The sequence below is a fragment of the Phytophthora infestans genome, genomic scaffold, assembly GCF_000142945.1.
Source record: "Phytophthora infestans T30-4 supercont1.2 genomic scaffold, whole genome shotgun sequence".
Taxonomy (NCBI): Eukaryota; Oomycota; class Peronosporomycetes; order Peronosporales; family Peronosporaceae; genus Phytophthora; species Phytophthora infestans.
In genome coordinates, this window is record NW_003303757.1 from 3789963 (window position 1) to 3815355 (window position 25393).

The following is a 25393-nucleotide window of genomic DNA, read 5'->3' on the forward strand; positions in this document are numbered from 1 at the left end:
TTTGGTGAATGTTTTCTTCAAAATTTAGTCACTTCAACTTCAGATAAATGGATCCCCTGCAGTATTTGGTGGCACCTCGACGGCCGCTCCCTTCGCCTCGATCGAAGGCTCGTGATGGCGTCTTAAAGAACATGTTCCCGCTACCGGCTACCCACCAGCTCGAACCGGTGCTGACATCCTCGCCAAGGTCTTACATGATCGCACACGCCTCAAACAAGCTGAAGGAGAGTGCGGAATCGGCTACGACAGCTGCTACGCTGCCTTCGGAGATACCAGTCCAGCCGCAGAGACCAAAAAGTAGAGAGGACGAGGAATCAACGAAATGTTTACGTCCTCAACCTCCGACTGGGCTCTCGTCGCGGACAGATGTGGACATTTACAGGTACAGCCAAGCAATGGAGCTAAGGATGGCAATTGAACCGCTCTTTGAACGGAGGCGAGGCGCGGGGGCGAGAATCACTTCCGCCAAAAGAAAGACGAAGAAACAAGCTGCGTTCATTGAGAGCAAAAGTGTTGCGGAGAACTTGGAGGATGGCAGGGCTTCTGTCTCACAACCCGAAAATGAAGAGAACCGTGTCCAGCTGGATGAGGAGAATGAAGTAGTTTACGGCAATTGTAACCAGGAAGGTGTAAGCACCAGATCTCCCACCTTAGGCGACTACATAGCTGTTTCACTTAGTGATGAAGGGGATTTGGCCACAATAGAGGACGAAGGTCGAGATGTTGACGCTGGTGAAGGGTTGAGGACAGAAACGACAGGGAATGAAGAAGCTTTGCTGACTAAAACACTGGATTTATCGGCGTGCTACGAACCATTTTTGCAGACTGAAGGTCCTAAGCTGACTTGGCTTCGAGAGATTGTTAAAGCAGCTTCTACAAACCCACGTATCGACCATCGAGCTGTGAGTCGCGCTTCTAAATCGGATGTATTGGTCTACAAAACACTAGGAAAGGATCTACGAAGTGTAGGAGGGAGGAATGTCCTCGTCACTGTCCTACTCAGCTGCAAGGGTGCAGCTCACATAACTTGCCACATTGAAGGAGAACCTGACGAAAGAATTGTTGCTCTCAACAATTTCGATCTCGATAATTCCAAGTTGCTTCGTCGAGATTTGCCGGTGATGACCCCGAAATGGGCAGACTGGATCATCACTCGAGTACGTTGTGACTCGAGACTAACCTTTTATCTGGATTTAACTGACGCTGAAGGATATGAGAAGCGGGTCGTTTACTCCGAGACAATTCAAGTTTGTGGTAATTGCACTGTTGTCGAGATGGTTGCGTTAGAGTCAGCCTCCAGTCTATTCATCTACGCCAGAGAAATAGAATCGAGTACCAGTAGTGCCGAAATACTACTGCGGGCTGATGATCTCCATCGTCTCGCAGTATCACTAGACGAATGGTCCAGTGAAAACGATGCTCATCAAGACATTTCCTCTCTATTTGATGATCAGGACTTTCTCAGGCAGATCCTTTCCAAGACGAACGTGATTCGATTGGGTATGAGCTGTGCAACGATTTTGAAGGCCACTGAGGATTCGCTACCTACCTGTTCTCGTCCTGCAACGTCCACCAGCGTTTCTATTGACACTCCTGTTGATGCCGTGGTCAGTGTCGACCTTCTGGACTCACCGAGTTACATTAAAGACGCGTTCGAAGAGAATTATATGGTCGGGACGGTTGCGTTCTTAGCGCACGCGTTCGTGGAGAATGGTATCTTGTCAACATTACGCCACTTTCAGCAACAAGAAGCAGTGCGACTCAACGCGGCAGCTTTCATGCAGCAAGCTGCTACTATCGAAATCGAAGCCGCCTTTAATGAGCGTGTTGAACGAAATCTGGAAGCAGCCAGGTCCTACAACACGCAATTCTATTCGGCGACAGTAAAAGCTGTAGCGCCATGAAGGATATGACGTAGTATCACTGAACAGGAACCTGTCCACACTAAGGATTTATAATTTTGTGAAGTAGACGAGGTCTTTCATCGTGAATATATTACCTGCCATTCTACATCAGCCAAACTTTGAGAAGCACGTGTGTCGAACATCCTGGTGTTTGTATTGACAGGTGCAACTTGTCTCTTGAATTTATGCCGCCGTGACGGGCTCGGGTGTTGCCAAGTGGCCGCGCGACTTCTTGATGTAATCGGGAATGATGGGGCCGTCGTACTGGTCTGTGGGAAGGCCCATGGATCGACGAATGGGCACTACGACCAGCGGGAGAGTCACGCCCACGGCGCCGATGGCGCACGATAGCACCACCATGGGCTCGCGGTCCAGGTAGTGACGAATGAACTTGCCGAGGACCATTAGAGCTGCTTGACTTGGTCGTCTTCCTTTGGAATGAACGTTATGAGCCTCTCGTGCAACATTGTGTGACCCACATTATTTACATTGAATTATCGGGATACCGGTACGCTCACCGATTTTAAAGATAGAATTTTAAAGGGAGCAAAATAACACATTATGTTTGGGGGTGGAAACTTACTTGGTATTCGTAAGCTCCAAGTTGAAGTGCTCAATTCACTTCATTTGTTTTTGGGAAGACGGAGCGACGACCCAATGAATGGCGACAGAGGAGCGCCTTCCTCCTCGTCGCATGCCTTGTCTTAGCTGAAAACTGGCAGCAGTGTTGTGAATTGCTGCCGTCGTGATGACTAATTCGGGAGGAAGGAGCTTTTCTATCTCGGTCAACACTCGGCGTAACACCTCTCGAAATTTCTCCTTCGGCAATCATCGTCAGTTTGTTTTTCTCCCTCTTCCAGCTCAAGGTACTCTTGCTGTTCTATCATATCTTGCTGCGTCTCTCGTTGCGTCGAAATGGGTACTGAAGGCGTCGACGCATCACAAGTCAAGATGGGTATACCTAAGACAGGAGGTTGCTGCACCAAGAATGTTATCCTCTGCAGTGTCGGCTTCATCTTCGTCATCCTCAACCTAGCAGCTTTGTGGGCACTGCACTTTGCCGACCGGCCGGTGACCAAGGGAAGTCTACGAGCGGTGACTCGCTTCAGCACCAACCAGCTCTCCGCAACTGACGGGTCAACCCCTTCTGTAGGTGACGCTGTCAGCTTCAACACCAACAACGTCATACGCGCTGGCGCCGGAACTACCGCTTATCTGAATAAGTTTACACTTGGAACTGACCTTGCTGACATACTCTACGTCTACTTTGCTCCGATGGGGACGTCCAACGCTTACTACTCCACGAACGTGATGAGCTATGTCCGCACCAAAACCGTCGGCTCAAGTAGCACTACCGACTCAGCTATCACGACCTTGTCGTACAATGCCAGTAGCAAGTCACTCGAAGCAGGGGAGGCGATTGTAGTGGCGAACAACGTCCGTGGTCTGGCCACGCTTTCAGACACGTTGATGACTGTCCTCACTGTTGACACAGATTATGTGGTGTCGGTATTCCCTGCCACGCTTGATGGTGCTGCCGGTTCTGTCACGGCTAACCAGGCCAAGGCCAAGGAAATCACGAAAGGTTCCGTCACCAACTTTATCGCCCTTCTCTCCAGCTCCTCCTTCGTCGTGGCATATTACGAGAAATACGATGCCTCGGGATACTGGCAAAGTGCTCGAGTGGGGACTGTCGGATCTGATGGCACGATCACTTTGTCAACAGCGGCTAAAACCTTCGGTGTCAAGAACGATGCCGACATCGAGAACCAATTTGGAGCTCCACTGGCTCTAAAGGGCCTTGGAGCGGATTCTGGGTTTGTCATTCCGTACTACACACAGCTTAACACCTTTTCTAGTACAACCAAGACAAATGCCGATCTTAGTGGACTATGCGTTAGCTCCGCCACGTTTGCGAGCAATGCGCAGTCGGCGTTCACGAGTGTCTGTAACACTGCGTACCGGCCGAGTCACTATCCGGAATCGGTGGCTCTTAGCGATAACGCCATGGCTATCGTTTTCCACGATAAAGCAAACAACAACGCGTTGACAGTGGCTACCCTGAGCGTATCCTCCGACAAAACCATGCACTTCCGCAGCAGCTACGTCTTCCCGGAGGTTAGTGGAGATTTTGTCTTTTACAGCTCATTCACCACGCCCCGACCGCGAGTCTTGACGGGTAACCGCCTGGCCGTAAGCTTCCTCAATCCAACGCTGAATGGCAGGCTTAGTGTTCGCGTTCTCAGCTTCTCGCCTTCGACTCTATCTCTAAATGAGCTCACACCGGTGCTTCCAGTCGCACCGTCAACCTTTACGCTGTTCTTTTCAAATTCCAACAGCAAGTACAAGTCCATTGTGCACGACATGCTGCCTGTGGGGGCTGATGGGTTCGTCACCGCCTATGTGGGCAAGCGCGACGACATTTTGCATCAGAATTTCGCAGTGATCGAAACATTCGGAAGCCCCATCGGTATCGTCCAGTCGACTTCTAATGGCAAGTCAAGTATTGCTATGCAAGGCAACGCTGAAGTCGACGGTCTTAGTGCTGGCGTGATGCACTACGCCACGACTTCGGGGACAGTGGTGGCTCCAGATAGCAAATCCACGGATTTGAACTCGGCTGAGTACTTTTACACCGCGGAGGACACGATGCTCGTCACGACGGATTCTCGTGTGGGTTTGGCCATTGACGATGACACTCTTTTCATCTCGACCTCCTTTTAAAAGAATTTAAAGAGCTTGTCGCTCGCTATTAACAGCATTCTATTAAAATCAAATAGATGATAACAAGCCTTTTAATACATCGCTATACGCTTTCGTTACCTTAATTGCGTCGGGCAGGAATAGTTTGTTCGCGAAGGCCAGGCCAGGTGCAGTGTAGATGCATGGGAACAGAAGACTCGATCGATGTCTCTACAGCGTCTTCGGCGGCATTTGCATTGTCCAAGTTTGATGTTGCGGCACTACGTCGAGACTTTGAGCGACTCAGTGTTGACGATCTAACTGCGTTGGCCAGCTTCCCGGTGGAGCCTCATGAACTGATCGGTCGTATCGCGGCAGTCACGCACTGTTTGCTTCTCTCGCTTGCACCAGAACACACAACTCTCGATCTTCGTGCTCCACCATGGCCAATACTGCGAATTAATCTGCTGGAAAATACAACCAAAATCTGGAGAAAAATGCGAAAGCGAGCCTGGCAACTGGAGACTGGGTCAAAGTCACTGTCAGTCGTTCAGGCTCACTATGGATGCACGGAGCTCGTGCCTTTCATCCTTTTTACAAAAGAGGAAAGCTCCCGCTCTCAAGCCTGTTGGCAACTTAAGCGAGTGGCACAAGTCAGCACGATCGCAGCGTCACTCGGTGCTTGGGTGGTGTTCTGTCTTTGCTGCTCCGTATTGCCTAGGCTTAGACTTCGTATCCAAGTCTCCTCCGCCGAATTCGAAGACAAAGTACCGCATTCCAGCACCAACTTCTCTTCACAAAATAATGGCTCGAGTAAAACCTCTCCAACCAAGGTTACATGCACAAAAGATAATGCGGGATTGAAACTAGCACACAATCGATGTTTACGGTCTTCTAGACGTGTGGGTATCAAGATTGGTGGTCGTTTCCTGCTTTATCACGTTCGGTTTCCAATGTACCCGAGTTCGCATGTGGTTAATTCTTCTGATTCACTCGGCGAGTGGTCGACTTATTGCCTTGAACGCATTCGCACTGGACGACACTTCTACTCCGCGAACGATGCGTCATGGTGGAAACGTCCTCGTGCGATTGAGACTCAATCGCCAAACGTGACTTACCCGATAGCGCTGTGCTACATGACACCGCTTGCTCAGCAGTCCCTGCTGCTTCAACTAGGATTGCACGAGCATGCATTTGAACGACCGGCTCAAGAACTCTCTTACGTCGAGAGATTGCAGCAACGTTCACCTGTGTTTACTTTGAAGCTTGACGTGGTATCGACTAATTCTACCTCGCAGCTTTCATTGCTAGGCATCGGGAATATCTGGATTGCATTGAGAACTACAGTTGCTGACCTACGTAGCCAAGTAACTCCACCCATCGCCTCATGCTTACTCAACGATGCTCAAGTCAATTTCCAGTTCATGTACCGAGGCTCAATTCTTGCCGTCTCGCAAGAAAAACATCTTGCTGCGGTAACACTACTTCCGTTCACAGTGCTAGTTTTAAACAACTTCCACGCGAAAGCGCTTCGTAGAAATAGCTGCAGTTCGCAACTGTGGCGTCACCACTTTGAAGTCGCCCAAAGCCTCGTCAACGCAGGAATACCCGATCGTATTCAATATGTTTCGGGTGCTGAGGCTCCTGGATCATCTACACGTACCTCGTCTGCCACGGCAACACAAGTTTATTCTATGCGCCAGCCACTTGAAGTGTCACCTTCCTCATCAATTGTTGAGATTTTTAGTCATTGGCAAGCGTTCGTGTGCTTCCAGCAGCTGCAAGACTCCACGGTTCTCTTCCGAGTACCCAAGCGTGCGAAAACGCGACCAAAGTCGCCACCAAAGATGCCGAAACGTTGTCAGAGTGGGGAGCAAGAGGACAGCCAAGATGAAAATGTGCCGTACGGACCGCAGCCCCAGCTACTTCCTCGAAAAGTAGGCTTTACATTGCATTGCATTGTATTGTGCTGGTACTCTCTAACTATTTTGATGTCTGTACGTAGAAATTCAACAGCAAGAAGGAGTGGTTGATGCCGCTGTACTCTCTCGTTGACGTCACAACCCCAACGACAGCAGTATTGAAGACGCCACACCGTCAAGACATTGAGCACGCTCTCGCGTCGCCATGTCGTCTCGTCTTGGTCGAAGAACCAACTGTTATCCACTTCACACACATCAACAGCATGACCTGCGAGGGAGATAATAATGGTTCCCACGTCGCTGTACTCGACATCGCCTTCTTACGTGACGAATCATGCTCATTAGAGTCCCTTATAACGCTGAGAGGTGCGTACGTATGGATCATCATGCCGCGGAAGTCACGCAACAAATCGGAAGTCCTTGCACTGCCCACTAAATGGATGGAGGATTTGTATCGCTTCGTCCGCCACCCAATGCACGATTTCCAGTCGCCCGATTGCCAACTAGGCAACTTCTTTCGCGTAAAAGTTCCCTTGGACTGCGCAGAGAAGACGATCGAAGCTGCGTTTTGGAGTAAAGGCGTTGACTGGACACCTTCGATGCGCTCCACCGACTTGTACTCGACAGTTCTGCGCCAGATCTTCGACACGCTATGTCGATCTCACCCACCGGCGTCGGGCGTGGACAGCGTCAAGTTCAGTAAACTTCTGTATGAAGCCAACATCCAACCGAAGTTGTTGAGTATCGGAGATGCTGCCTTCCTCTTTGCGAGCAATCTTACGTCTGGCACCTCATACGAAATGGATTTTGATGGCTTCACACGTGCCATGGAGTGGCTTGCACAGCAGTTCTACAGCGATAACGGTGCGAATCTCAGCAAAAGCAAGCCTGGCATTCAGCACGCGATGTGGAAGTGGCGACGAGGAGAAAACGCTCCTGACCACTTGCAAGAATCTTTACGACGATTGTGCTTCGAAACTCTGGTCCAATTGCCGTGTTTGGCTTCAACTTGGCACGAAATAATGGAGTCTTGGAGGCTTGAACGTAAGCGAGAGCTCTTGCGAGAGTACGCACGAAAGTATTGTGCTGCGACTCGACTGCGTGCGAGTTGGGTCGGCTTCGTCGCTTGGAGGATTTACTTGAGGCGGCGACAACGAATGAAGGAGGAGCGTCAGGCAGCTACGACGCTCCAGAGTCTCGTTCGTCGACGAAAACCGTATCTGGAGTACCAACGAGTACGTCGCGTTGTCATTCGAACGCAGCGTCGAGTCCACGCCCGGTCAGAGTTGCGTCGTCTTCGTGTAGAGAGAGGAATTTTCATTGAACGCATGTGGCTTCGCTTAGTAAAATGGACGCATCGCCACCTCTGGCTTCTGGGCGCGTGGAAACGATTGAACGCTGTGAAGGCGGCGAGACGTGACCGAATCCGAGAAAAGCGGCGGCGACGAGTTGGTGTTGCGATTTTCCCTTTAGATATTTGGCGTCTTCGCTTCTCGCTTTATCGAGCTAAGCCCGAGCCCAACGCTCCGAACGAAACAACAGCCAAAGAAAGCATCGAGATCAGTACAAGCGTTGGTGCAGGCGACTCTGACGAAGCCTATGAACTTGAAGTCGTCGACCCCGCTCGATCCTGTTGTCAAGTGCTCTGTGTCTCGCAGCAGCAAATAGATCAGTTCATTTCTGAGGAATCGGAACGGCAATCATTGCAGCTTCAGCTTGGCTTCGTAACGGAGGCCTTGGCTGAGCTACAGACTTCGAGATCGAGCATCCCAACTAAGCAAGCGAAGACTGTCGTCGTGAGAGACTTGGTCGCATATCCAGTGCTGAAGCCGAACATGATGCTACTCGCACTCGCAAGAAGGATACTCATTCTCAAAGACAAGCAGCAGGGTCCTGTGGGCTTGCGCTGCCACGCTGATCCGAGTGATACCTCACTGGGAAAGGTAAACGTCTTTCTTGTGAGTGTCTTGCGTCAATTCCACTCAGTGTATGTGCTCGTTTTCTGGTGCTTTAGCTTATCTTCAACGGTGCTGTTCGGTCCGAACTCGTTAGCGATATAGACCAGTCCGTCCAGCGCCATATTGTACGCGTTCTGGAGTGGGTCGGCACCTTCAAGCTCCTCATGTACACCCCTGCCACGTCCACCAAACACCGATACGATCTCGATCCAGTGTTCATGCTCGCCATTCTCCAGTTTTCTTGTTTTCAGTCCATGCGATTGAGAAACCCCGAAGGAGACGATGGTAGCGAGGAGCAGTCTGTTGAGTTCATTTCCCACCAAATCCATCGCATCTTGAACGGCCCCCACAAGCTCCTCGCACTTCAGTGGATCCTCAGCTACGTGCTGAAGTATGGTGTGCGTATGCCAACATACTCGATGATGCCGCATGTGATTGCAGAGCAACAGCGACAACGTGAAGAGCAGGCATCAAAGCAGCGAAGTGCTGAACTCCACCGAGAGCGGCACTTAATCGTCAAGGTTCAGTCACGCTTCCGACAACATCTCGCGAGGAACGTTCGCCTTCAGCTCGCCCTGGTGCGTTGTCCGTTGTTTTGAGTCCCGTGGACTACCGTACCTGTGGAAACTCATCTCGTAAATCATTGTAGACATCCTACTCCAAGCAGTTTGATGGAGACCGCGGTCGGTTCGTCTACATCTTCCGGCGTTTATCAGGAGAGCGCGTCGTCGTGGAGCAGAAGCCGTTCAGTCTCTTTAACCAGGATGTCCCAATGCCACCGGACGAATGGCAACTCGTCTCTAATGTGGACAACGACACTCGCTTCTTCAACCCACGACGTGGAGTTTACAGTCGAGTCAATGATGGCCAAGCAGCAATAGTCGTCCAACGCCGGTATCGACGAAAGATGTGGCACGGAATCAATAACTGGAGTTTGCGCGACCTTGCAAGAGCTCTGCGCTATCACGATAATCCCCAGAAGCCACTGAACATGAAGGATCCTGAACAGCTCGAGAAAGTGAAGCGGTACGCTCTCCAGCTACACGTCCTGGTACACAAGGTAGAAGACACCGTTCACGTCTTGGTCGTGCGCTGAGCTGATCTAACACTTCTTGGTGGCTGGTGCACAGTACAAAGAAGCTTTCCCCGTGTACGAGGCTGCACTGAAAGTACGTCTGCGTTCAAAGACAAGGGTCCGCTTTGAGCACTTGCTGACGCCGCTTCTTGCTGCCAGGTGTCGCCCCAAGACACTCAGACGCTCGTTTGCTTCGCGTTATTACTCGTTATTTCATGCCGCTATCCTGCAGCGAAGTCGTGGCAGCGTGCATTGACACTTTTCCAACAGGCTCGCGATCTTACAGCTAGCGATTTAACCAGCACATTACGTGATATCGAGCAACATTTCTTCCGCTGGGCTCTTCTTCTGACGCCGAAAAACCCTCTCGTGAGTTGTCAGCCACGTATCGCTGTATACCAAGAGGGAGAGGACTAAACCTGCACTTACTGCAGACCATTGCCAACTACGCCGTGTATCTACAGTGCGTCCATCGCGATATCGACAAGGTACGTCCAAGTGTCTTGCTGTCATCACTCTCATGTGGCTAAACTTTGTACGGAATCGCTAGGCGGAGCTTCTCTACCGTCGCGCACTGGACTTGGATCCGACCAACGATCTGGTCATCACAAACTTCCAACGTCTGCAATCCGAGCGAGCTCCAGGTCGACTGTACGCAGGCGCGGGACCAGGAGCGATCGCGCTCGCTCATTCCTCGGTAGGTCATCGCCCTTCGCCCTGACGTATCATCCCATCGCTCACGTACCTTCTTCTGGTGCAGGAGATTCGCCGTTGCGGCTCTGAGCTTCAGTGGCGGGAGATGGAAGACCCTGAGGCACAGCCGCCGATGCCAACGCGATTCTTCCATAACCTTCGCACCGGAAAATGTTCGTGGGAGGAGCCAACAGAGGAATGACATGCATCCAAGACCTCGCTGGACAGTACAGACACAGAATGGTCAGTTGCCTTCGCCAAAGACACACAGACGTACCCACAGAGACGAGCTTGGATGGAGGAGTGAGGCATTTTATTTATCCTACTTCATGTGTTGGGTCATTTCATTCTGCCTTTCTTCGGTATCCTTGCAGCCCCGTCTTCATCGTCTATGGGGCGTTCATGTCTGAGCTGCTGCGTGAACGTCAGAATCCCTTGCGCTAACACTTGAGAGACACGACTAGTTCGTCCCTTCGCCACTGACTGTAGATCTGCTCGTAATCGTTCGTTGCATACCAGATCCTCGCAGCGTTTCCAGTCCTCAGCATCGTCTGATAGCTTTGACGCTACTGGATGATGACGGACAGCTACGAGTCGAGCACACAGCGCCTTCAACAACTGCAACTGGATTAAGAGGATTTGATCCAGATCCGAGCAAGCCAATGGACACACAGCACGTTGCACAACAGGGAGGAGCATGCCACACTGCAGCTCACAAACGACGAGTTTCCGGAGTAGCAGCAGCAGAAACAGGTTCATCCGCGTCTTCCCGACGGAACACGAAGCGAGTTTCTGCTCCACAAAGTTGAGTACGTCCCGCACTGTACTCGCAGGGACAGTAGCCACCATCGTCTTCACCAGCTCTGCGAAAGTGTCAGCTCTTCCCTGGTAGTTCTCCGAGTAATGGGCCAGCTTGTGGACATTCTCCTTCTCTTCAAGTCCACAGCACAACTTCGTGCACTGCTGTAGAACCACCCACAAGAACGCTCCAATCCCGCGACTGTTGTGTCGGGAAATGCTCTGCAGCAACGCGGTCGCTCTCCTCGCCGAATTGGGTGGACCTGTATACGCACAATGGACCAGCTCCTGCACGACATATTGACGCGCCCAATCTCGGTTCAGTGTCGTCGATGTGTTACTGACAACCACGACACTCATGACGTCTAGGAGCACTTCTTGTCTGCGTCTCCGTCGTCCATAATTCAGTAGACTTGACAGCAACCGCACCACTGGACCGCTAGATAGCACACGTCGAGTCAAGTCACCAGTGCTGCTCTCGGTCGAGGCCAGGGTCTTCAGCGTCATCAGCACGTCAGCAGTCGTGGCACGAGAGACAGGTGAGCGGTCATATTCTACAAGCGCCTTTTGTACAGCGCTTCGCTTCACATTGCTATCCACAGATCCACCACAACTGCTGAGGTGTAGAGCGACCGCATTGCCGAAGATTGAGCACGCGTCAGTCGAGTGCTTCTGCTCAAAGTCAGCGAGGGCAGCTAGCACCTCGTGCAGCATAAGAGCAGCGACTGGACGAGTAGACGGGAGCAGCAGGTTCAGCGCGTCTGAGAACTTGCTGGCGACTTCTTCGTCCTTGCCTAGATCAGCCAAACGGCCATAATAGGAGCGACAGACTCGAGTTGTAAAGCTCTGCAGCTTCTGGCCAAGACCACTTCGATCGTCGACGGTGTCCTGAATGGCCACGCATAGCAGAGCGTAGACGTAGCTCCAAGACAAAGTGAGTCTCTTGTCGAGCCAAGCTTGAGACCAAATGTCCAGGAATAAGGCACTGGTGCGAGCAGTGGCAGCAACCAAGAGGCCAAGAAGGTTCTCTATCTTGCTTTGAGCTTCCAAGACCGACTGGCTCCCGACTACATCAAGGTCAGTGGCAGCTGAAGCTTCACCCGAACCGTTTTGCTTGCTCTTTGGTGACTGAGTACCGAGCAGGAAGGACATGTGGTCGCTTAGGATCGCTCTCAGGGCCAGTTCCTGCTCTGCTACAGGACAGTGAGGAGAGAGAGCGAAGCTCAGAACGTGATTGACAAACCATTCTGGCTTCCTGAGACTCAACTTGGCATTGAAGCGAACAAAGAAATCCACCAAATCTCGGAAAGCTCCAGCGTCCTTCCGTCGTCGCTCCAGCCACTCCGCCATCAGCGAACTGCTCCAACTCGTGCTCGCGTGCTTGAACGCCCTCTCCAGGCAGTCAGGGAGCAGATACGACTGCGACTCTACAAGCTGATTCTTCAACTTGTCGTCACTTAGCAGCAACTTGACGAACCCGCACGAGATCCGACACACCCGCAGCTTTCCTTCTTCCGCCAACAGCTCCACGATCTGCTGCGTCGGGTCTTCTACTCTCCAGTTCAACTCCTCCACGTCTTCTTGACTGCAAGGCAGCAGCGCTTTCCACAGATTCTGCAGGACTGCGTCACTAGCCTCGATGGCGCCTGCTGCGATCCACGGACTGAGGGCGAACCTGTCTCCATTATTCTCTACCAGACAACGAAGCAGCGACCTACAGGCCAGGTCGTGACGCGCCGTCGTCGCTGCAGGAGAGCCACACATCCTCACCAGAGCGTCTGCCACCGGGTACTTGGTCGTCGACACTGACTCGCCCGCTTTACTCATTTTCTCGAGCATCGCTGGCAGTAATAAGTCCATAAACTCCGGTCTTTTGAACAAGAACCCAGCGAGCACTTCATCCAGTAACGTCGGGTAGTTGCATGGATAGTACGCGGCTAATAGCGTCGTGATCTCTTGCAGAAAGCTGGGAGCGAAACCCGAGCGATTGCACCAATTGGTCACGTGGTTACCCACTACTTTAATAAGCACCGCGCGGCTCATATGGGCGTCCACGCGGTCTACGAGGCCTTGAGGCACGAGCTTGGCGCCGTCTACTCCGAATCGGAGCAAATCCACGTCCGCCGCGAGCTCGTCCCGTCGAGAGCTTCTCCTCTTCCTCTTGAGCGACCTATTCCCACTCAATCCATTGACTTCGCTGCGTCCTGATGGGAAATAATAGTCCAACATGGAGCGTGTGGCTGCTGGACTCGCGTCTCCATTGGCTGCGCTGCTCTTAGTCTCTCCATTGGCCTCCACATTGTCACGACTGAAACTCGGAATGATGGTCGGCATCTCGTGTTGGAAGAGTGACGAGGCTGGAGATTCGCTACTGGCTGTGAGGCTGCTGATGCTGATGGGTGCATTGCGCGGCACCCAGTCGTCGGATTGCTGGTCGTCGACCTTCACTCTTTTGCTCTTGCTCTCCTCGTCCACGACAGCCATGAGCGACGCCATTTTCATCTTAGATGAGCGCGCTGGCGGCCCATTGGGGGCGTCAACTGGTGCATACATGGAGGCTATGGACGTGGGCGGAGGTGCGCGTGATCGCGCGCGACCACGGCGACGGGGCGCCTCGTCGTCATCAGCTTTGGCCATGGGGAAATGGTCCGCCTCAAATGCCGTATTGCGCCTTCCGGGGCGTTTTTGATACTGGTGCTGTTGTAGCCGATCGAAAAAGCAGAAGGGTGACGGGTCAGTGGGTTTGTGAAGAGCTTGACCCGGGCAATGGAGATGGGCGAAGTGACTGGGAAATGTAAGGAATAGTGAAACCAAGTTTTGACCGCGGCAAAGCATGACTTTAAGCCTTAAAGTTTAAGGTACTTATGCACAGAAAGGACGGAGAACCTTACTTTTGATGTTCATAAAGGTGGCCGCCGAAATTTAATACATATATCTGTCACCTTCATCGTCACACATGAGTAAATTACACGGTGTAATTGAAGAGATCCCCTAAACTGTTTGTACTCCAACACATGAATCTTCACGTGCTCACAGTAAGCTACTACATATTCACACTGGCCTCAGTTGTCAATGGCTATCCAGAGCTTCTTTATTTTAAGCTGCTTTCACATTTTATATCGTGAAAAGGTCAGTCTGATTCAAATTCTTCACCGATAATCTATATTCCTTCAGGATTGGTTGTAGCAGTATCAAAAACCGAAGGTGCGAGGTCACTAGCAAACTTTGTGACTCAGTTGACTCAGGCTTCATGTCCATGTCCATTAAGTACCAGTAACATTGTAGTGGAGTCACAAAAGATCGATCACGTCCAAAGACTCATGAACAGCAGTTAGTGGTCGAGAATCTCTACTTCGAATATGCGAATGTGTCTCAATGGCAAGTAAGCATGCAAATGTGCCGTGTATTTATCTCGCTTTGAACTAGAAAAAATACGCCACACACTCAATCTATTGCGCGGTCGGCGCCATGTGTGCGGCGCACTTTTCCAGCGTCTTGACAGCCGACCCGAGCTTGTTGACTGTCTCCATGTACTCGGCCTGCGGGTCCGAGTCGTACACGATGCCGCCGCCCGCTTGCGAGTAGACCTTACCATCCTTCACCACCATGGTGCGAATGGCAATGGCCGTGTCCAGGAACCCGGAGAAACTGAAGTAGCCTACTGAGCCAGAGTACACGCCGCGTCGCTCAGTCTCCAGAGAGCAAATAAGCTCCATCGCACGCACTTTAGGCGCACCAGACAGAGTGCCGGCAGGGAACATGGCACGGTACGCGTCGTATACGGTGCGGTCTTCACGGAGGTCACCCTTGACGACCGAGACGATGTGCATCACGTGCGAGTACTTCTCGATCTGCATGAGGCGCTCCACACGCACGGTGCCCGGTGTGGCAACACGACCGACGTCGTTGCGGCCCAAATCCACCAGCATAATGTGCTCAGCGCGCTCCTTCTCGTCGGAGAGAAGGTCCTTCACCAAAGCCTCGTCTTCCTCGTCGTTGGCGCCACGATGACGGGTACCAGCGATGGGGTGAGTCTCCACAATACGCTCGTGATCCACCTTGACAAGCATTTCTGGCGAGGCACCGACGATCTGGAAATCCTCGCCCATATCCAAGAAGAACATGTAAGGCGACGGGTTTATCACGCGCATCTGGCGATACAGATCCAGTGAAGTCACGTCCTTCGGCAAGTCGACAGCCAGTCGCTGTGACGGCACAGCCTGGAAGATATCACCGTCCACAATGTGCTCCTTTAGCTTGTCGACGAAGCCCATGTAGCCGGCCTTGCCGACGTTCGAGGCCACCTCCAAGTCGATCTTGGATGTGGCTGGAACGCTAGCGTGGGCAACACTGGATGGGCGAACGAGAGGCTTCTCCAGTGCCGCGTTCACTGCCATGATCTTGTCGGTGGCCTCCTTGTACGCGGCAGCAAGGTCACCAGTGTCGAGACGGACATGCGACACGATTTTAAGCGAGTGGAAGACGTGATCAAAGATTACGACCGTGTCGAAGAACATATAAATGCTCTCAGGCACCTTCAGCACGTCCTTCTGAGCATCAATGTAAGGCGCAATTTTGGGTTCAAAGTGGCGAATGGCGTCGAAGCCGCAGTAGCCCACAGCGCCACCCGTCATGGGCACGTTGAGCTCTGGCAGCGTCACCGTGCGAAAATTCTTCATCTCTTGCTCAAGGTTGGTCAGCGGGTCACCCTCAAAGGCCTGACCCTTTCCCGTAGTGACGACCTTGAGTGGGCCAGCACCGATAAATGAATAACGCGCGATTTTTTCGCCGGGAGCCACAGACTCGAGCAGGAACGAGTGCGTCTGACCCTCGCGCAGCTTGAGCAACACGCTCACGGGCGTGTCCAGGTCAGCCACGGCATCCAGGTACACGGGTATGAGGTTCTTGTCTGGGTTCTGCTGTTGAAGCTGCGCGACATGTTCCTGTTTCGGCTGGAAGGACATTGCAGTCGGGTGCTGGTGGTGATGATGCAGCCTTGGCGTGTTGCGTGTTGACAGTGAGTCACCGTGTTTATTCGATGTTGCTCCAAGGTGACGCGAAGAACGAGATAGAGAACGTAATATACTTTATCGAGAGGGTGTATACCACAAGAGAATTACATGTAGGAGATCGTGTGGACCACGTGATGATACGTGATGATACGTGTAGCCATGTACAGCTTGAAGTGGGCCTGATCTAACGGTAGAATCGAACGCACTTTGTATTTTTCCTCCCATTGCGATGAAGCGGAGCGATCGCCATCCAATGCGATGGGTGAACCAGCCCATATTCAAACTGGAGATAGACAGCCATGGCCATGAGACGCAGATCAGGGGCAAGGTCATGAACTATTGCCCCAGCTCTGTCAGGTATCTGCTGATGTACGAGGACGGGTCCTCGGACGGCGTTCCGGTCGATGAGATAGAAGACCATGTGCCGCTGCTACTCCGGCTACCAAACAAGCGACGCCGATTGGTTTCCGCCGATCGACAAGCAGCAGCTCAAAGGGAAGAGTGTGCCGCATTCCACGAACGTCCAAAACGACGCAAGGTGTCGTCGGTGGCAAAAAGCAAGGCCGCCACGTTTGATAAGGAGGCAGTCTTCTCTCGATTTATACGAACCACATTGTGTGAATTGACCGAGGTTCTTGACGTCAGCGACGATCAGCGACAAACGTTGATGACTGCTTTGGAGAGCGGCAAGGAGCAGGTAAGATAGAAGTCAAGAAATACAAGTATTTTACCTGACTGTAGTCTAGCCGCATGCAGCACTAACGCAGTATGATCAAGAAGGAGGGCTTGATGCTCTGAGCCACACTCTTCGTACGTACGCGAGGTGTGGAGAAGATGCGGCAACGGCGAAGGAGAGTTCAGTGAAAAGAGAATCTGACCGCACACAAGACTCTAGTCAACGTCGCACTGCCGAAACATCTCCATTTTCTCCCTGTTTTAGATCTCCGTGTGGCCAGCATTTACGTGAGCTTTTGCGAGGTGCGTGAAGCAGAGGTTTGGCCATAATGCATTACATTGATTTGTATGTGAACATACTGATCTTAAGCAGGCAAAAGTGCTAGCGTCTTCTCTCCGAAAGCCACTAGGTCAAAGGAGCAGCACGATCCACTCAAACGGGAGCGTATTCCACAACACAGTCCAAACGAGACACTCATTCGTCGGCAAATTAAAGAGAACTCGATGCCAGATAAAACGCCAGAGGTTGTTGATCTCACTGGTGATGGCTCGGAAGATGAGGAAGACGACGACATTGAGATTACTCCTAGCGGGCGTAGACGCCTCCACTTCGGCGTCAACTCGACAGTCCATTTTGACTTTCGAGACAGCGTGGATGTCTTCAGATTTCATCTGAGGCGAACAGGGCACAAGCGGGCGAATCTGCCGAGGCAGAGTGGAAGTCGGTGCTGAAGTCCTGCACGGGGCATTGATGTTACGTAATGATGTCTCTGATGTTGCAGAGGTAGTTCAACTGTTTAGTTGCTTTGTGAATGAATGCCAATTTTTGAATGGATCGTGGTGATAACGGATCTCGGTGATAACTTGCTCTGACTTGTCCTATCCTAGATTTTGTCGTTTTCGAGAATTTTCGGGTCGCGTCGTTTCACGAGGCATCGGGGCTTCCATCGATCCAACATCTCGATCGTCTTCTGTTTGCAAGCATCAACTCATCTACTACGATGAACTTCGGCATCATTAATAATCGCCGTCCAGACCCGCGGAAGCGTGGCGGTGCGTCCGTGAATGCGCTTTTGGCAGATCCTCGAATGCGAGAAATTGCCCAGCAAATGGGACTTCAGCCCCAAGATTTCGGCGAGGAGGCGCAGGCTCTTTGGAACACTCTCAACGACTTATCCGCATCGGACCCCAAGCGCTACGAGTCGTTCATCAACGAGCAATTGCAGGACGGCCCCCCTCCACCTCCTGCGGACTCGTCATCGGCCCAAGCCACAAATGATGCCACACCACCTCGTTTCTTCACTCCGGACCCTGGTTTCGTGCTTAAATGCACCATGTATCACTCGATCAAGAGTCAGCAAAAAGAGACCAAGCTCTTCCTTAATATCTGTGCACACAACCTCATAGACGCCCCCAAGAACCCGAATTCGGGTCTCGAAGTACCTGAAGATACGCGAGCTGTGCCCAATACCAGCAGCTTGCAAGTTCCACTTGTCGTGGGCAAGCTACGCGAAGTCACCGACTTCAGTGGCGCTCTCTGCTGTGCCGTAGATGTCGTAGTGAATCCTTGGGTACTTCGTCGCAGTGAATGGGACGCGAATTTCAAGCGGGAAGTCATGAAACTCGCAGTGCAGTGGGTACAAGAGGACGCTAAGGTGAGACTCATTACACCCACAGGAAAGTTTATCAAAGCTCGATACAAAGGCGGCGTGACTGTGGGCAGCGAGATCATTACGTCCAAGTTCCGCATTGAGGACGCAGACCCAACCAAGCAGCGCATGGAGTCACCAGCGGATCTGCTCAAGCAGATCCACCTCGACGAAGATAAGGAGGACGAGGAGGTACAGGAGCTGGCAATCACGCCGGCGAAAGGGATCAAAGCCACTCAAAAGCCAGCTGTGTTACTGAAGGCTCGTACGTTGGAAGACGCGAAACCTCCACCGGCACCTGTGAAAGGCACAGCGAAGAAGAAGGCAGAGAAAAAAGTGCTGATTGAAGAAGTACCGCCACCTTCAAGCAAGCAGAAGACGGCACCAAGCTCTCAATCGATGAAGAATACGACAGCAAAGGCAGAAGTCACGCAACGGAACAAGAAAAGTGGTGCAGTTAAGCGGGGGTTCTTGAACTCGACCAAGTCTGAATTGTATCCGGAGGGATCAGGTGAAGGCCGTCCGTCGTCAGCGTATGTTAACCTTCTGAGTCGCAGTAAGATTCTAGATCTAGGCGAGATGGAACAGCAGAGGAAAGCACAACAAGATGAGCGCAAAGAGACTCTGGCGTTCCTAGAACCAACTGAGAAAGCGAAAGCCACGCAAAAGCGAGCAGCATCGTCAGCAGAATCACAAGAAGTTGACTGCGGTGATCATTTCTTCGAGCAGCTCTGCGAACAAGCTGAGCCAGACCTTAAACCCATCACTCGAGACGGCCCTCACAGCCAGACAATGAGCGGTGATCAGCTCTTTGGTGAAGGATTCGAAGAGTTTGCAAAGCTTTTGACGCCTTAGATCGTGTACATCACCAGGCCTATAGGCATATCAAAGACAGGAAGAGGGTTAAAGCAGTGTTCTTTTACTGATATCTTGATACATGCTCTCCCCTTCATCTGCTAGCACCTCTTCGAGGGGTTAGTCTCTTTTATCCGGGTTGACAATGTCGTGAATCCGCTGGTACGACATGAGCAGGAACGGATTAAGGCGCTGCATACTCGATACGGTTGACGGGAACTGCTCCAGACGCTTGAGTAGCACCACAGTGTTGTGCTTGACGCTAATGGACGGGTGGAATATGCCCTGCGCTATCGTCTGCAAACCACCGCGTAGCACTGGCAAAAAGCTCAGGAATTCCTGCAGTTCCAGCTCTGTGTTCAATAGTGAAGCGAAGTCCGAGTAGATTGTCTCCACTTGAGTATCATCCAGTACCACCATGTCGCCTTGGAGACTTCGAATGTGTCGCTTCAAGTCCACGCCAGTTTTCTCTACGTAAACATTCCACACGGCAACACACACACACACACTCGGTACGTTAAGGAAAACCATGTCAGCACACAAGTATCAGCCGTATAACACAGTGTCCTTGCTACGAGAGCAAGCACAGGCAAGAGATCTGTGAGGAGGATATATTGAACGCCGGCGAGTGGAAGTGCATCCGGTGCGGAGAGTCCATGAAGCGCTTGTAGCTGTCAGTACGAGCCCACTTGGTGATCCGCTTGTTGTTGACTGCCGAGCGCTTCGCCAGAGCGTCAGGACTGAGGTAATTGGCCTCACCCAGCGCAATGTCCACGACGTTCTTCAGCATGTATTCCTCAAAAATGCATCGCACCCACTCCTCATCATATCCCGCTGCCACTCCATCTAACACCTGTGTAAAAGATCTCATCAGTAAAGTTCCAAAAAGAAAAACACTGCACGTGTCTTGTCAGCTTGCCTCGAGTACAAAGCTGCGATCCGAAACATCATGGTCCTCTTTTTCCACTGGCGCCGACACAAAGACTTCACCTGTAGAGATATCACACAACACATCCCACCACTCTCGCTTCGTCTTGAACATCGGGTTTGTCACACCGGCAATGTATCCTGGCGTCGACAGAAATCCCAAGTCCGTGAGGTTCGCGTATCTGTCCACACCACATCACGTCAACCCAAAGAAGTCCTGCATTTAACAGAATACCCGGCAAAACTTACGGATACTGGCGGTGAATTAGCCCAAACAGTGGTGGACACACCAGCGAGCTCGTTGCAAGCACAAAATTGCACACTTCCCCCGCTGGCCGGTTATATCCCAGCATGATCACGCGTTGTCCCGTTAGCACGGCGTTAAACAGCACCATTGTCTGGTCTCCGAAAGTCTGTAGTAGCTGTGTCAGTGTTCCATCATCATGCTGGTCATCGGTACTGCAGATCTTGAACTGCAGCGGGATCGGGATATCTTCCCACATTGCTTGCGTTCTGAAAAACAGCGCCTTCTCCAGCGTCTGGGCATCTTCCCTATTAGCAGCAGCTCGTCCAGTACTGCTTATAGTGCGCTTCATGAGTCGCCGCTCCATATTGGACAAGCCTCGGACCCCCGAGATGTCGACAGCATTAGCCACAGCGAACAGCTCTTTTAGCACGTTCCCACTCTCCTCTTCGCTCTTGGAGCCCACAATTTTGAGCACTGCCAGATTGAGCACGTCTTTTAAAGCGAAGCAGCTTTTGTGGGTCGAACACAATGCCACAGCCGTCACTTTAGCGCCACGACGAGCCGCCGTATCGTGGGTGGTGCGCACCACACTAAGGCAGTACATGAAGCTCTGCAACGGATCCTGGATCTCGTCTGCTGTTCGTGTTTGACTCTCATTGGAATCCTTTTCATCAGTATTGATAGACTTGTGCGCGTTCTGGCGGTTGAGGAAGAAAATTGTAAAGTCTTCCTCGCGGTTGTGCACTCCCTCAGGCAGCATGATATCAGCGAAGAACTCAGGAGAGTAGTGCGCGAACGGACTTGGGTAGCTGGCGCGCAGTGTGCTTCCCTTGGTCAGGTCGAACTCAGCATAGAGAGCGACCTCGGCTAGCGGCCGTGCGGCTGGAGAGGCGGCGTCGTCCGCAGTCATCGCCATGTGATCTTGTGTCACTTGGCTCTGGTCGAGTGTCCGGTGGTGGTAGCAGTTCAATGCACTGATGGTGGCTGAATGGATGTCACAAGAAATCTTCGATAATTCCTGGAAAAAAACACCGGTCCAGTACCGTATCAATACCGGTAAAAATGTATTTTCACTTTTTTTTAAGAAAGCAACAATCTAAGCACATGTAAAGTGTTTATTTTTCTGGAATAGGAAGCGGCGAAGTGCTGGATATCACAGCGCAAAATGATATTAATTTGATCGCGCTGTCTGTCCATACGTGAACCGGTAATAACATGGAAGTATAGTATGGGCGATTGCCCGAATCGAAAAAGATAGAATGGTGATTGAGTGGGTAGACCCTCTAAAGCAAGCAATTATGGGGGCTAGCATGAAAATAATGTCGATTAACTGCTCGGTGCAACTAGAAAACTTGTTGGAGGAAAAGCTGAATGAAGGCAACGACGTGGTGGAATTCCGACTTACACTACGGGATCTCAGACGCAGAACAACCCCACTACATTTACTACCCTGTTCCGCGCTTTAACTTGGCCTCTTGATCCGACAAGCTTTTTGTTGCTCTTGTCCTTCAGCCACTGAGTGTTTTTGATTAAGTTTTAAGCGTGCAGCCATCAGAGTGTAAGGCACGTTGCCGCGGGTTTGTTCATTACAACAAGATCGTAATGACGGCACCCCTTTCCCTGTTTCGTCCTCACTGCACTGGATGTGGTGAGGCATTAATGACGATTGGCCGCTCAATGATGTGGTCCGAGTGGTGTTAACAGTGTTCAAGCACACTTTCACGCGCTCTGAGAAGTAATTGGCCGGGTTAGGGATGAACACGTCGAGAACCTAGCGACATACGCTGAACCAACGCTTATTCTGTGCCCAATAGGGTAAAATGCTATCAAGGCAGGGTGACTGCCTGTTGCAGTTTAGCATTAGAGGTCCTTAGCAAAACCGTACCAGCTGTAGTACGACAATCATATGCTAGTGCAACTGACAAATTCATTTACTTAGCTTTAGTGCAACCGTTCTCGTTTCTTATGATGGCAGCTTAATTACTTTCAAGGAGGCCACGATTTAGGTCATTCCTAAATTTCTGCAGCATCAGCAAAGTAAGATGGTGTTTCGTTTTACAGAGGGACATGACAAAGAGCTCATGCGGGAAGTGATTGCCCAGAAGCACTTTGCAGCCAAGTATGATGATGCGGCTAGTTTGAGGGCACAAGTGGCAGAGCGAGTATCTACAGCGATCAAGGAGCCGCTACTAGAGAAAAAAGTACGGGATCGTGTTCGTCTTCTCAAGAAAAACTGGCGCGCGGGGGAGCTCCGTTCGGCGTTAGGAAGCGGCATCGAGGAAACATTTGACGCTGTTAATGAGCAGAGCCACTACGAGACACTGGCTGGGTTAGTTGGTCAGTATGGGCTGCTGGAAGATGCATTTAAATATGACAAGGCGGGTCGTATCAATAAGAAGAAGGAGGACGAAGCCAAGGCGACTCGCTGTGCGTCGGATATAGTAGAAGAAGCTCTTGTTCGGCGAGCCCTTCGCGGGGACGAAGGTGGCTCTGATACAAACGTCTCAGACAGTGATTATTCCAATGGAACCTGCTCTACGAAATCGACTCCAGCAAGAAAAAAAAAGAAAACCAAGCGCGAAAGCGTATTCCAGCGAGAAACAGAGCGCCAAGACAAACGTTTAAGAGATGAAATAGAGCTATGTAGGCATTTCCTCGCATACGCAGTCGTGGGGGTATCATCATACATATATTCAGTAAGAGCTAACGGATTAACTTCAACTCATGTGGAGTTGAAGACCCCCAATTATGAGGATCCGGAAGCTCTACTGAAGTCGGTGCATGTGTCTTGAGCCACTGACGATCCTGGCCGACAGCACTTGGACTGACTCCTTGCATAGTCTTGTGTACTGCTTAAATGTAGTGGATGCCCAGCGTCCGTGGAATTGGATGGTGAGTGTGTCAACTCCGGCCCGGTACATGTGAGTTGCGCCGCCTGCTCTGAGCGAGTGAGGACTAAATATCCTCAGATTGTTGCCGAGCCTTGTTGCTGCTTGTCTGATGGCTCTTGATATTGCTGATGAAGATACACACTCTGGGAATCCGTTTCCGTTGATAAACACCGCGGCTGGGATTTTCATTGAAAGACCGCGTCTCGCCCTGATGATGCAAAGTGCGCCAAATACTGGGCATAAAAAGCGGTGACCCGAGCGGTTCAGCATTCGGAGTGTCGGCACGCCGCGCTGATTAGTCTTGGAGCCTCGAAGGCGAATGTGCACTGCTGAGGCCTCGTGTGCTCGCGTGGTGGCGACACCTTGATGATTCAGCACGACGATGTCCTCGGCGTTGAGGGCAAACCACGAAAATCTTGTCTTGTTAGAAGCAATTTCCGAGCGCCGTAATAGGAAGAAGATAGACAAACACAAAACCCCCCATAGCGCTTGATCGGAAGGGTTGGACAAGTCGAGAGCATCGAAGCAGCTCTCCAGCATTTGGAGAGATACGGGGACTTTGTGCGTAGCTGGCTGATCGAGACGATTGATGCCCTTCAGAAGCATGCGAATTTGTGTGTTGTCGCTCGGGAACGCCATGTTGGCGGCCAGGAAGAAAAGTCGTATACCGTGTAGTGTAGATGCAATAGTTGAGCCACGCACGGGTCGGCCAGAGCCGTAGCCGACCTGAAGACCATGAATTGCGAAATCGGTGATGAACTGAACTTGGTCGCCCAATGTGTAGCTGCGTAGCGTAGGGGTCCACCCCGTTGCGAGTTGCCCAGGCATACCACGCGCTTAGCGCGCTGCGGTATTTGCCGTATGTTGATGCCGCGACAGAGTGGGCTCTGAGATAGAACGCCAAATCGCTTCCAGACCCGACACGTCTGTTGTCAGAGTAGCCTGCGCCCAGTCCTATGTTAGTTTAGCAAATAGAGATGCATGTTGAGCGCTAGATGTCACGCGAGAGCCCGCGTCAGCAATCCGGTTGTCTACACCGGCCACGTGAGCGGCAGAGAACCGGAGCCTGTATTCCGCTTCCCAGTAGCCGAGCAGTCTAATGACGGTTTGCGCTCTGGGATTGCGGGACGACATGTTGTTCTCCCATGCCACCGCCGACGTGTTGTCGATGCGAAATTGAACATGCACAATGCCGCTGCTGATCGAACGTTGTTGTCTCGACCAGGCTGGACCCCATGTGTGTACTGCAAAGGCGCAGGATAGTATTTCCCTGTAATTAATATCGAAACCGACGGTGGAATCGAGTTTCGATGCGTCGATCATCTGACGCTCATCGCTGAAGAATGTGTATTGGAGCACCATTTGTGCCGTTGAAACCAGAGCACAGAGGCCACTGTCGGAAGCGTTCATTTCCACAATGATGTCTGGTGGGGGCGCATTGTGGAAGTATTGTAGGGGAACGCCGTTGAGTAGCGGGGAACGTAAGATGTAGGACCACCAGCACAGATCCTGGCGCATGTCCGCGCTAACAGGCACCCGATCCCATCTGCGAAGCTGGTTTTCTTGGCGGCGTAGGCGCTGTAAGAATGGACGAGCGGGGCGGACGCACGTGGCTACGTGACGTAGACGACCGAGTAGTGAGCGATATTCGGACCGACTGAGGGACGTAGTGGTTAACGCCGCTGCCACGCACGTTTTGGCTTTCTCTATCTTCTTCCGGGGCATGGCAACGTGACCGATCTCAGTGTCAAAGATAAGACCGAGAGCCTTCTGTCGACTACTCCAACGCGTGAATTTGTCTTCGTTAATAGCCGCGTGACCGAGTACGGTGATCATCGCGTAACGAAGTGACTGTTCCGTGTCGCTGCAATTGCTGCCAATATCGGCTGCCACGTTGATGTGGTCGTCCACCCAGTAGTAGTTGAACACACCTGAAGGTTGATGCGGGGTAACGGAGTTCCCGTGTACATGAGCGATCGCTCCGCCGACAACTCCGTAGCTACCGGGTAAGCCGGACCATCCGAAGTCAGCGGACATATCGATAACTAGCGCATTGTCTGGCTCTAGTCGGCCGCCAAAGAGATATGCACTCTCACTATGCGTGC

The 25393-nt window shown here is 51.7% G+C and overlaps 13 protein-coding genes across 13 annotated transcripts; 8 read left to right on the forward strand and 5 right to left on the reverse strand.

Annotated features, from left to right (window-relative positions):
• Positions 1-194: 194 nt before the first annotated feature.
• PITG_01704 (uncharacterized protein) lies at positions 195-906 on the forward strand (the record flags this gene model as incomplete). Its single annotated transcript, XM_002908278.1, has 2 exons — positions 195-629; positions 868-906. 2 exons carry the CDS (start codon positions 195-197, stop codon positions 904-906), a joined length of 474 nt encoding a protein of 157 aa, XP_002908324.1.
• A 1064-nt stretch (positions 907-1970) lies between these two features.
• Positions 1971-2332, reverse strand: PITG_01705 (uncharacterized protein; the record flags this gene model as incomplete). The annotated part of the gene is made up of 1 exon (XM_002908279.1): positions 1971-2332. One exon carries the CDS (start codon positions 2307-2309, stop codon positions 2088-2090), a length of 222 nt encoding a protein of 73 aa, XP_002908325.1.
• Positions 2333-2819: 487 nt separating this feature from the next.
• Positions 2820-4628, forward strand: PITG_01706 (uncharacterized protein; the record flags this gene model as incomplete). Its single annotated transcript, XM_002908280.1, has 1 exon — positions 2820-4628. The coding sequence occupies one exon, from the start codon at positions 2820-2822 to the stop codon at positions 4626-4628; it is 1809 nt and encodes a 602-aa protein (XP_002908326.1).
• A 161-nt stretch (positions 4629-4789) lies between these two features.
• PITG_01707 (uncharacterized protein) lies at positions 4790-5307 on the forward strand (the record flags this gene model as incomplete). The annotated part of the gene is made up of 2 exons (XM_002908281.1): positions 4790-5121; positions 5232-5307. The coding sequence occupies 2 exons, from the start codon at positions 4790-4792 to the stop codon at positions 5305-5307; spliced, it is 408 nt and encodes a 135-aa protein (XP_002908327.1).
• Positions 5308-7107: 1800 nt separating this feature from the next.
• PITG_01708 (uncharacterized protein) lies at positions 7108-7981 on the forward strand (the record flags this gene model as incomplete). Its single annotated transcript, XM_002908282.1, has 2 exons — positions 7108-7908; positions 7958-7981. The coding sequence occupies 2 exons, from the start codon at positions 7108-7110 to the stop codon at positions 7979-7981; spliced, it is 825 nt and encodes a 274-aa protein (XP_002908328.1).
• Positions 7982-9373: 1392 nt separating this feature from the next.
• PITG_01709 (uncharacterized protein) lies at positions 9374-10436 on the forward strand (the record flags this gene model as incomplete). The annotated part of the gene is made up of 6 exons (XM_002908283.1): positions 9374-9526; positions 9597-9635; positions 9701-9910; positions 9976-10029; positions 10092-10238; positions 10302-10436. The coding sequence occupies 6 exons, from the start codon at positions 9374-9376 to the stop codon at positions 10434-10436; spliced, it is 738 nt and encodes a 245-aa protein (XP_002908329.1).
• Positions 10437-10573: 137 nt separating this feature from the next.
• Positions 10574-13366, reverse strand: PITG_01710 (uncharacterized protein; the record flags this gene model as incomplete). Its single annotated transcript, XM_002908284.1, has 2 exons — positions 10574-11527; positions 11591-13366. 2 exons carry the CDS (start codon positions 13364-13366, stop codon positions 10574-10576), a joined length of 2730 nt encoding a protein of 909 aa, XP_002908330.1.
• Positions 13367-14421: 1055 nt separating this feature from the next.
• On the reverse strand, positions 14422-16024 carry PITG_01711 (anthranilate synthase component I, putative; the record flags this gene model as incomplete). Its single annotated transcript, XM_002908285.1, has 1 exon — positions 14422-16024. The coding sequence occupies one exon, from the start codon at positions 15994-15996 to the stop codon at positions 14482-14484; it is 1515 nt and encodes a 504-aa protein (XP_002908331.1).
• Positions 16025-16273: 249 nt separating this feature from the next.
• PITG_01712 (uncharacterized protein) lies at positions 16274-17471 on the forward strand (the record flags this gene model as incomplete). Its single annotated transcript, XM_002908286.1, has 4 exons — positions 16274-16741; positions 16791-16854; positions 16940-17022; positions 17385-17471. 4 exons carry the CDS (start codon positions 16274-16276, stop codon positions 17469-17471), a joined length of 702 nt encoding a protein of 233 aa, XP_002908332.1.
• A 193-nt stretch (positions 17472-17664) lies between these two features.
• PITG_01713 (uncharacterized protein) lies at positions 17665-19223 on the forward strand (the record flags this gene model as incomplete). The annotated part of the gene is made up of 3 exons (XM_002908287.1): positions 17665-18617; positions 18699-18719; positions 18813-19223. The coding sequence occupies 3 exons, from the start codon at positions 17721-17723 to the stop codon at positions 19221-19223; spliced, it is 1329 nt and encodes a 442-aa protein (XP_002908333.1).
• Positions 19224-19343: 120 nt separating this feature from the next.
• PITG_01714 (uncharacterized protein) lies at positions 19344-19754 on the reverse strand (the record flags this gene model as incomplete). The annotated part of the gene is made up of 2 exons (XM_002908288.1): positions 19344-19691; positions 19740-19754. 2 exons carry the CDS (start codon positions 19752-19754, stop codon positions 19344-19346), a joined length of 363 nt encoding a protein of 120 aa, XP_002908334.1.
• Positions 19755-19794: 40 nt separating this feature from the next.
• Positions 19795-21307, reverse strand: PITG_01715 (uncharacterized protein; the record flags this gene model as incomplete). Its single annotated transcript, XM_002908289.1, has 3 exons — positions 19795-20076; positions 20152-20332; positions 20400-21307. 3 exons carry the CDS (start codon positions 21305-21307, stop codon positions 19795-19797), a joined length of 1371 nt encoding a protein of 456 aa, XP_002908335.1.
• Positions 21308-22478: 1171 nt separating this feature from the next.
• Positions 22479-23322, forward strand: PITG_01716 (uncharacterized protein; the record flags this gene model as incomplete). Its single annotated transcript, XM_002908290.1, has 2 exons — positions 22479-22824; positions 23261-23322. 2 exons carry the CDS (start codon positions 22479-22481, stop codon positions 23320-23322), a joined length of 408 nt encoding a protein of 135 aa, XP_002908336.1.
• Positions 23323-25393: the final 2071 nt, after the last annotated feature.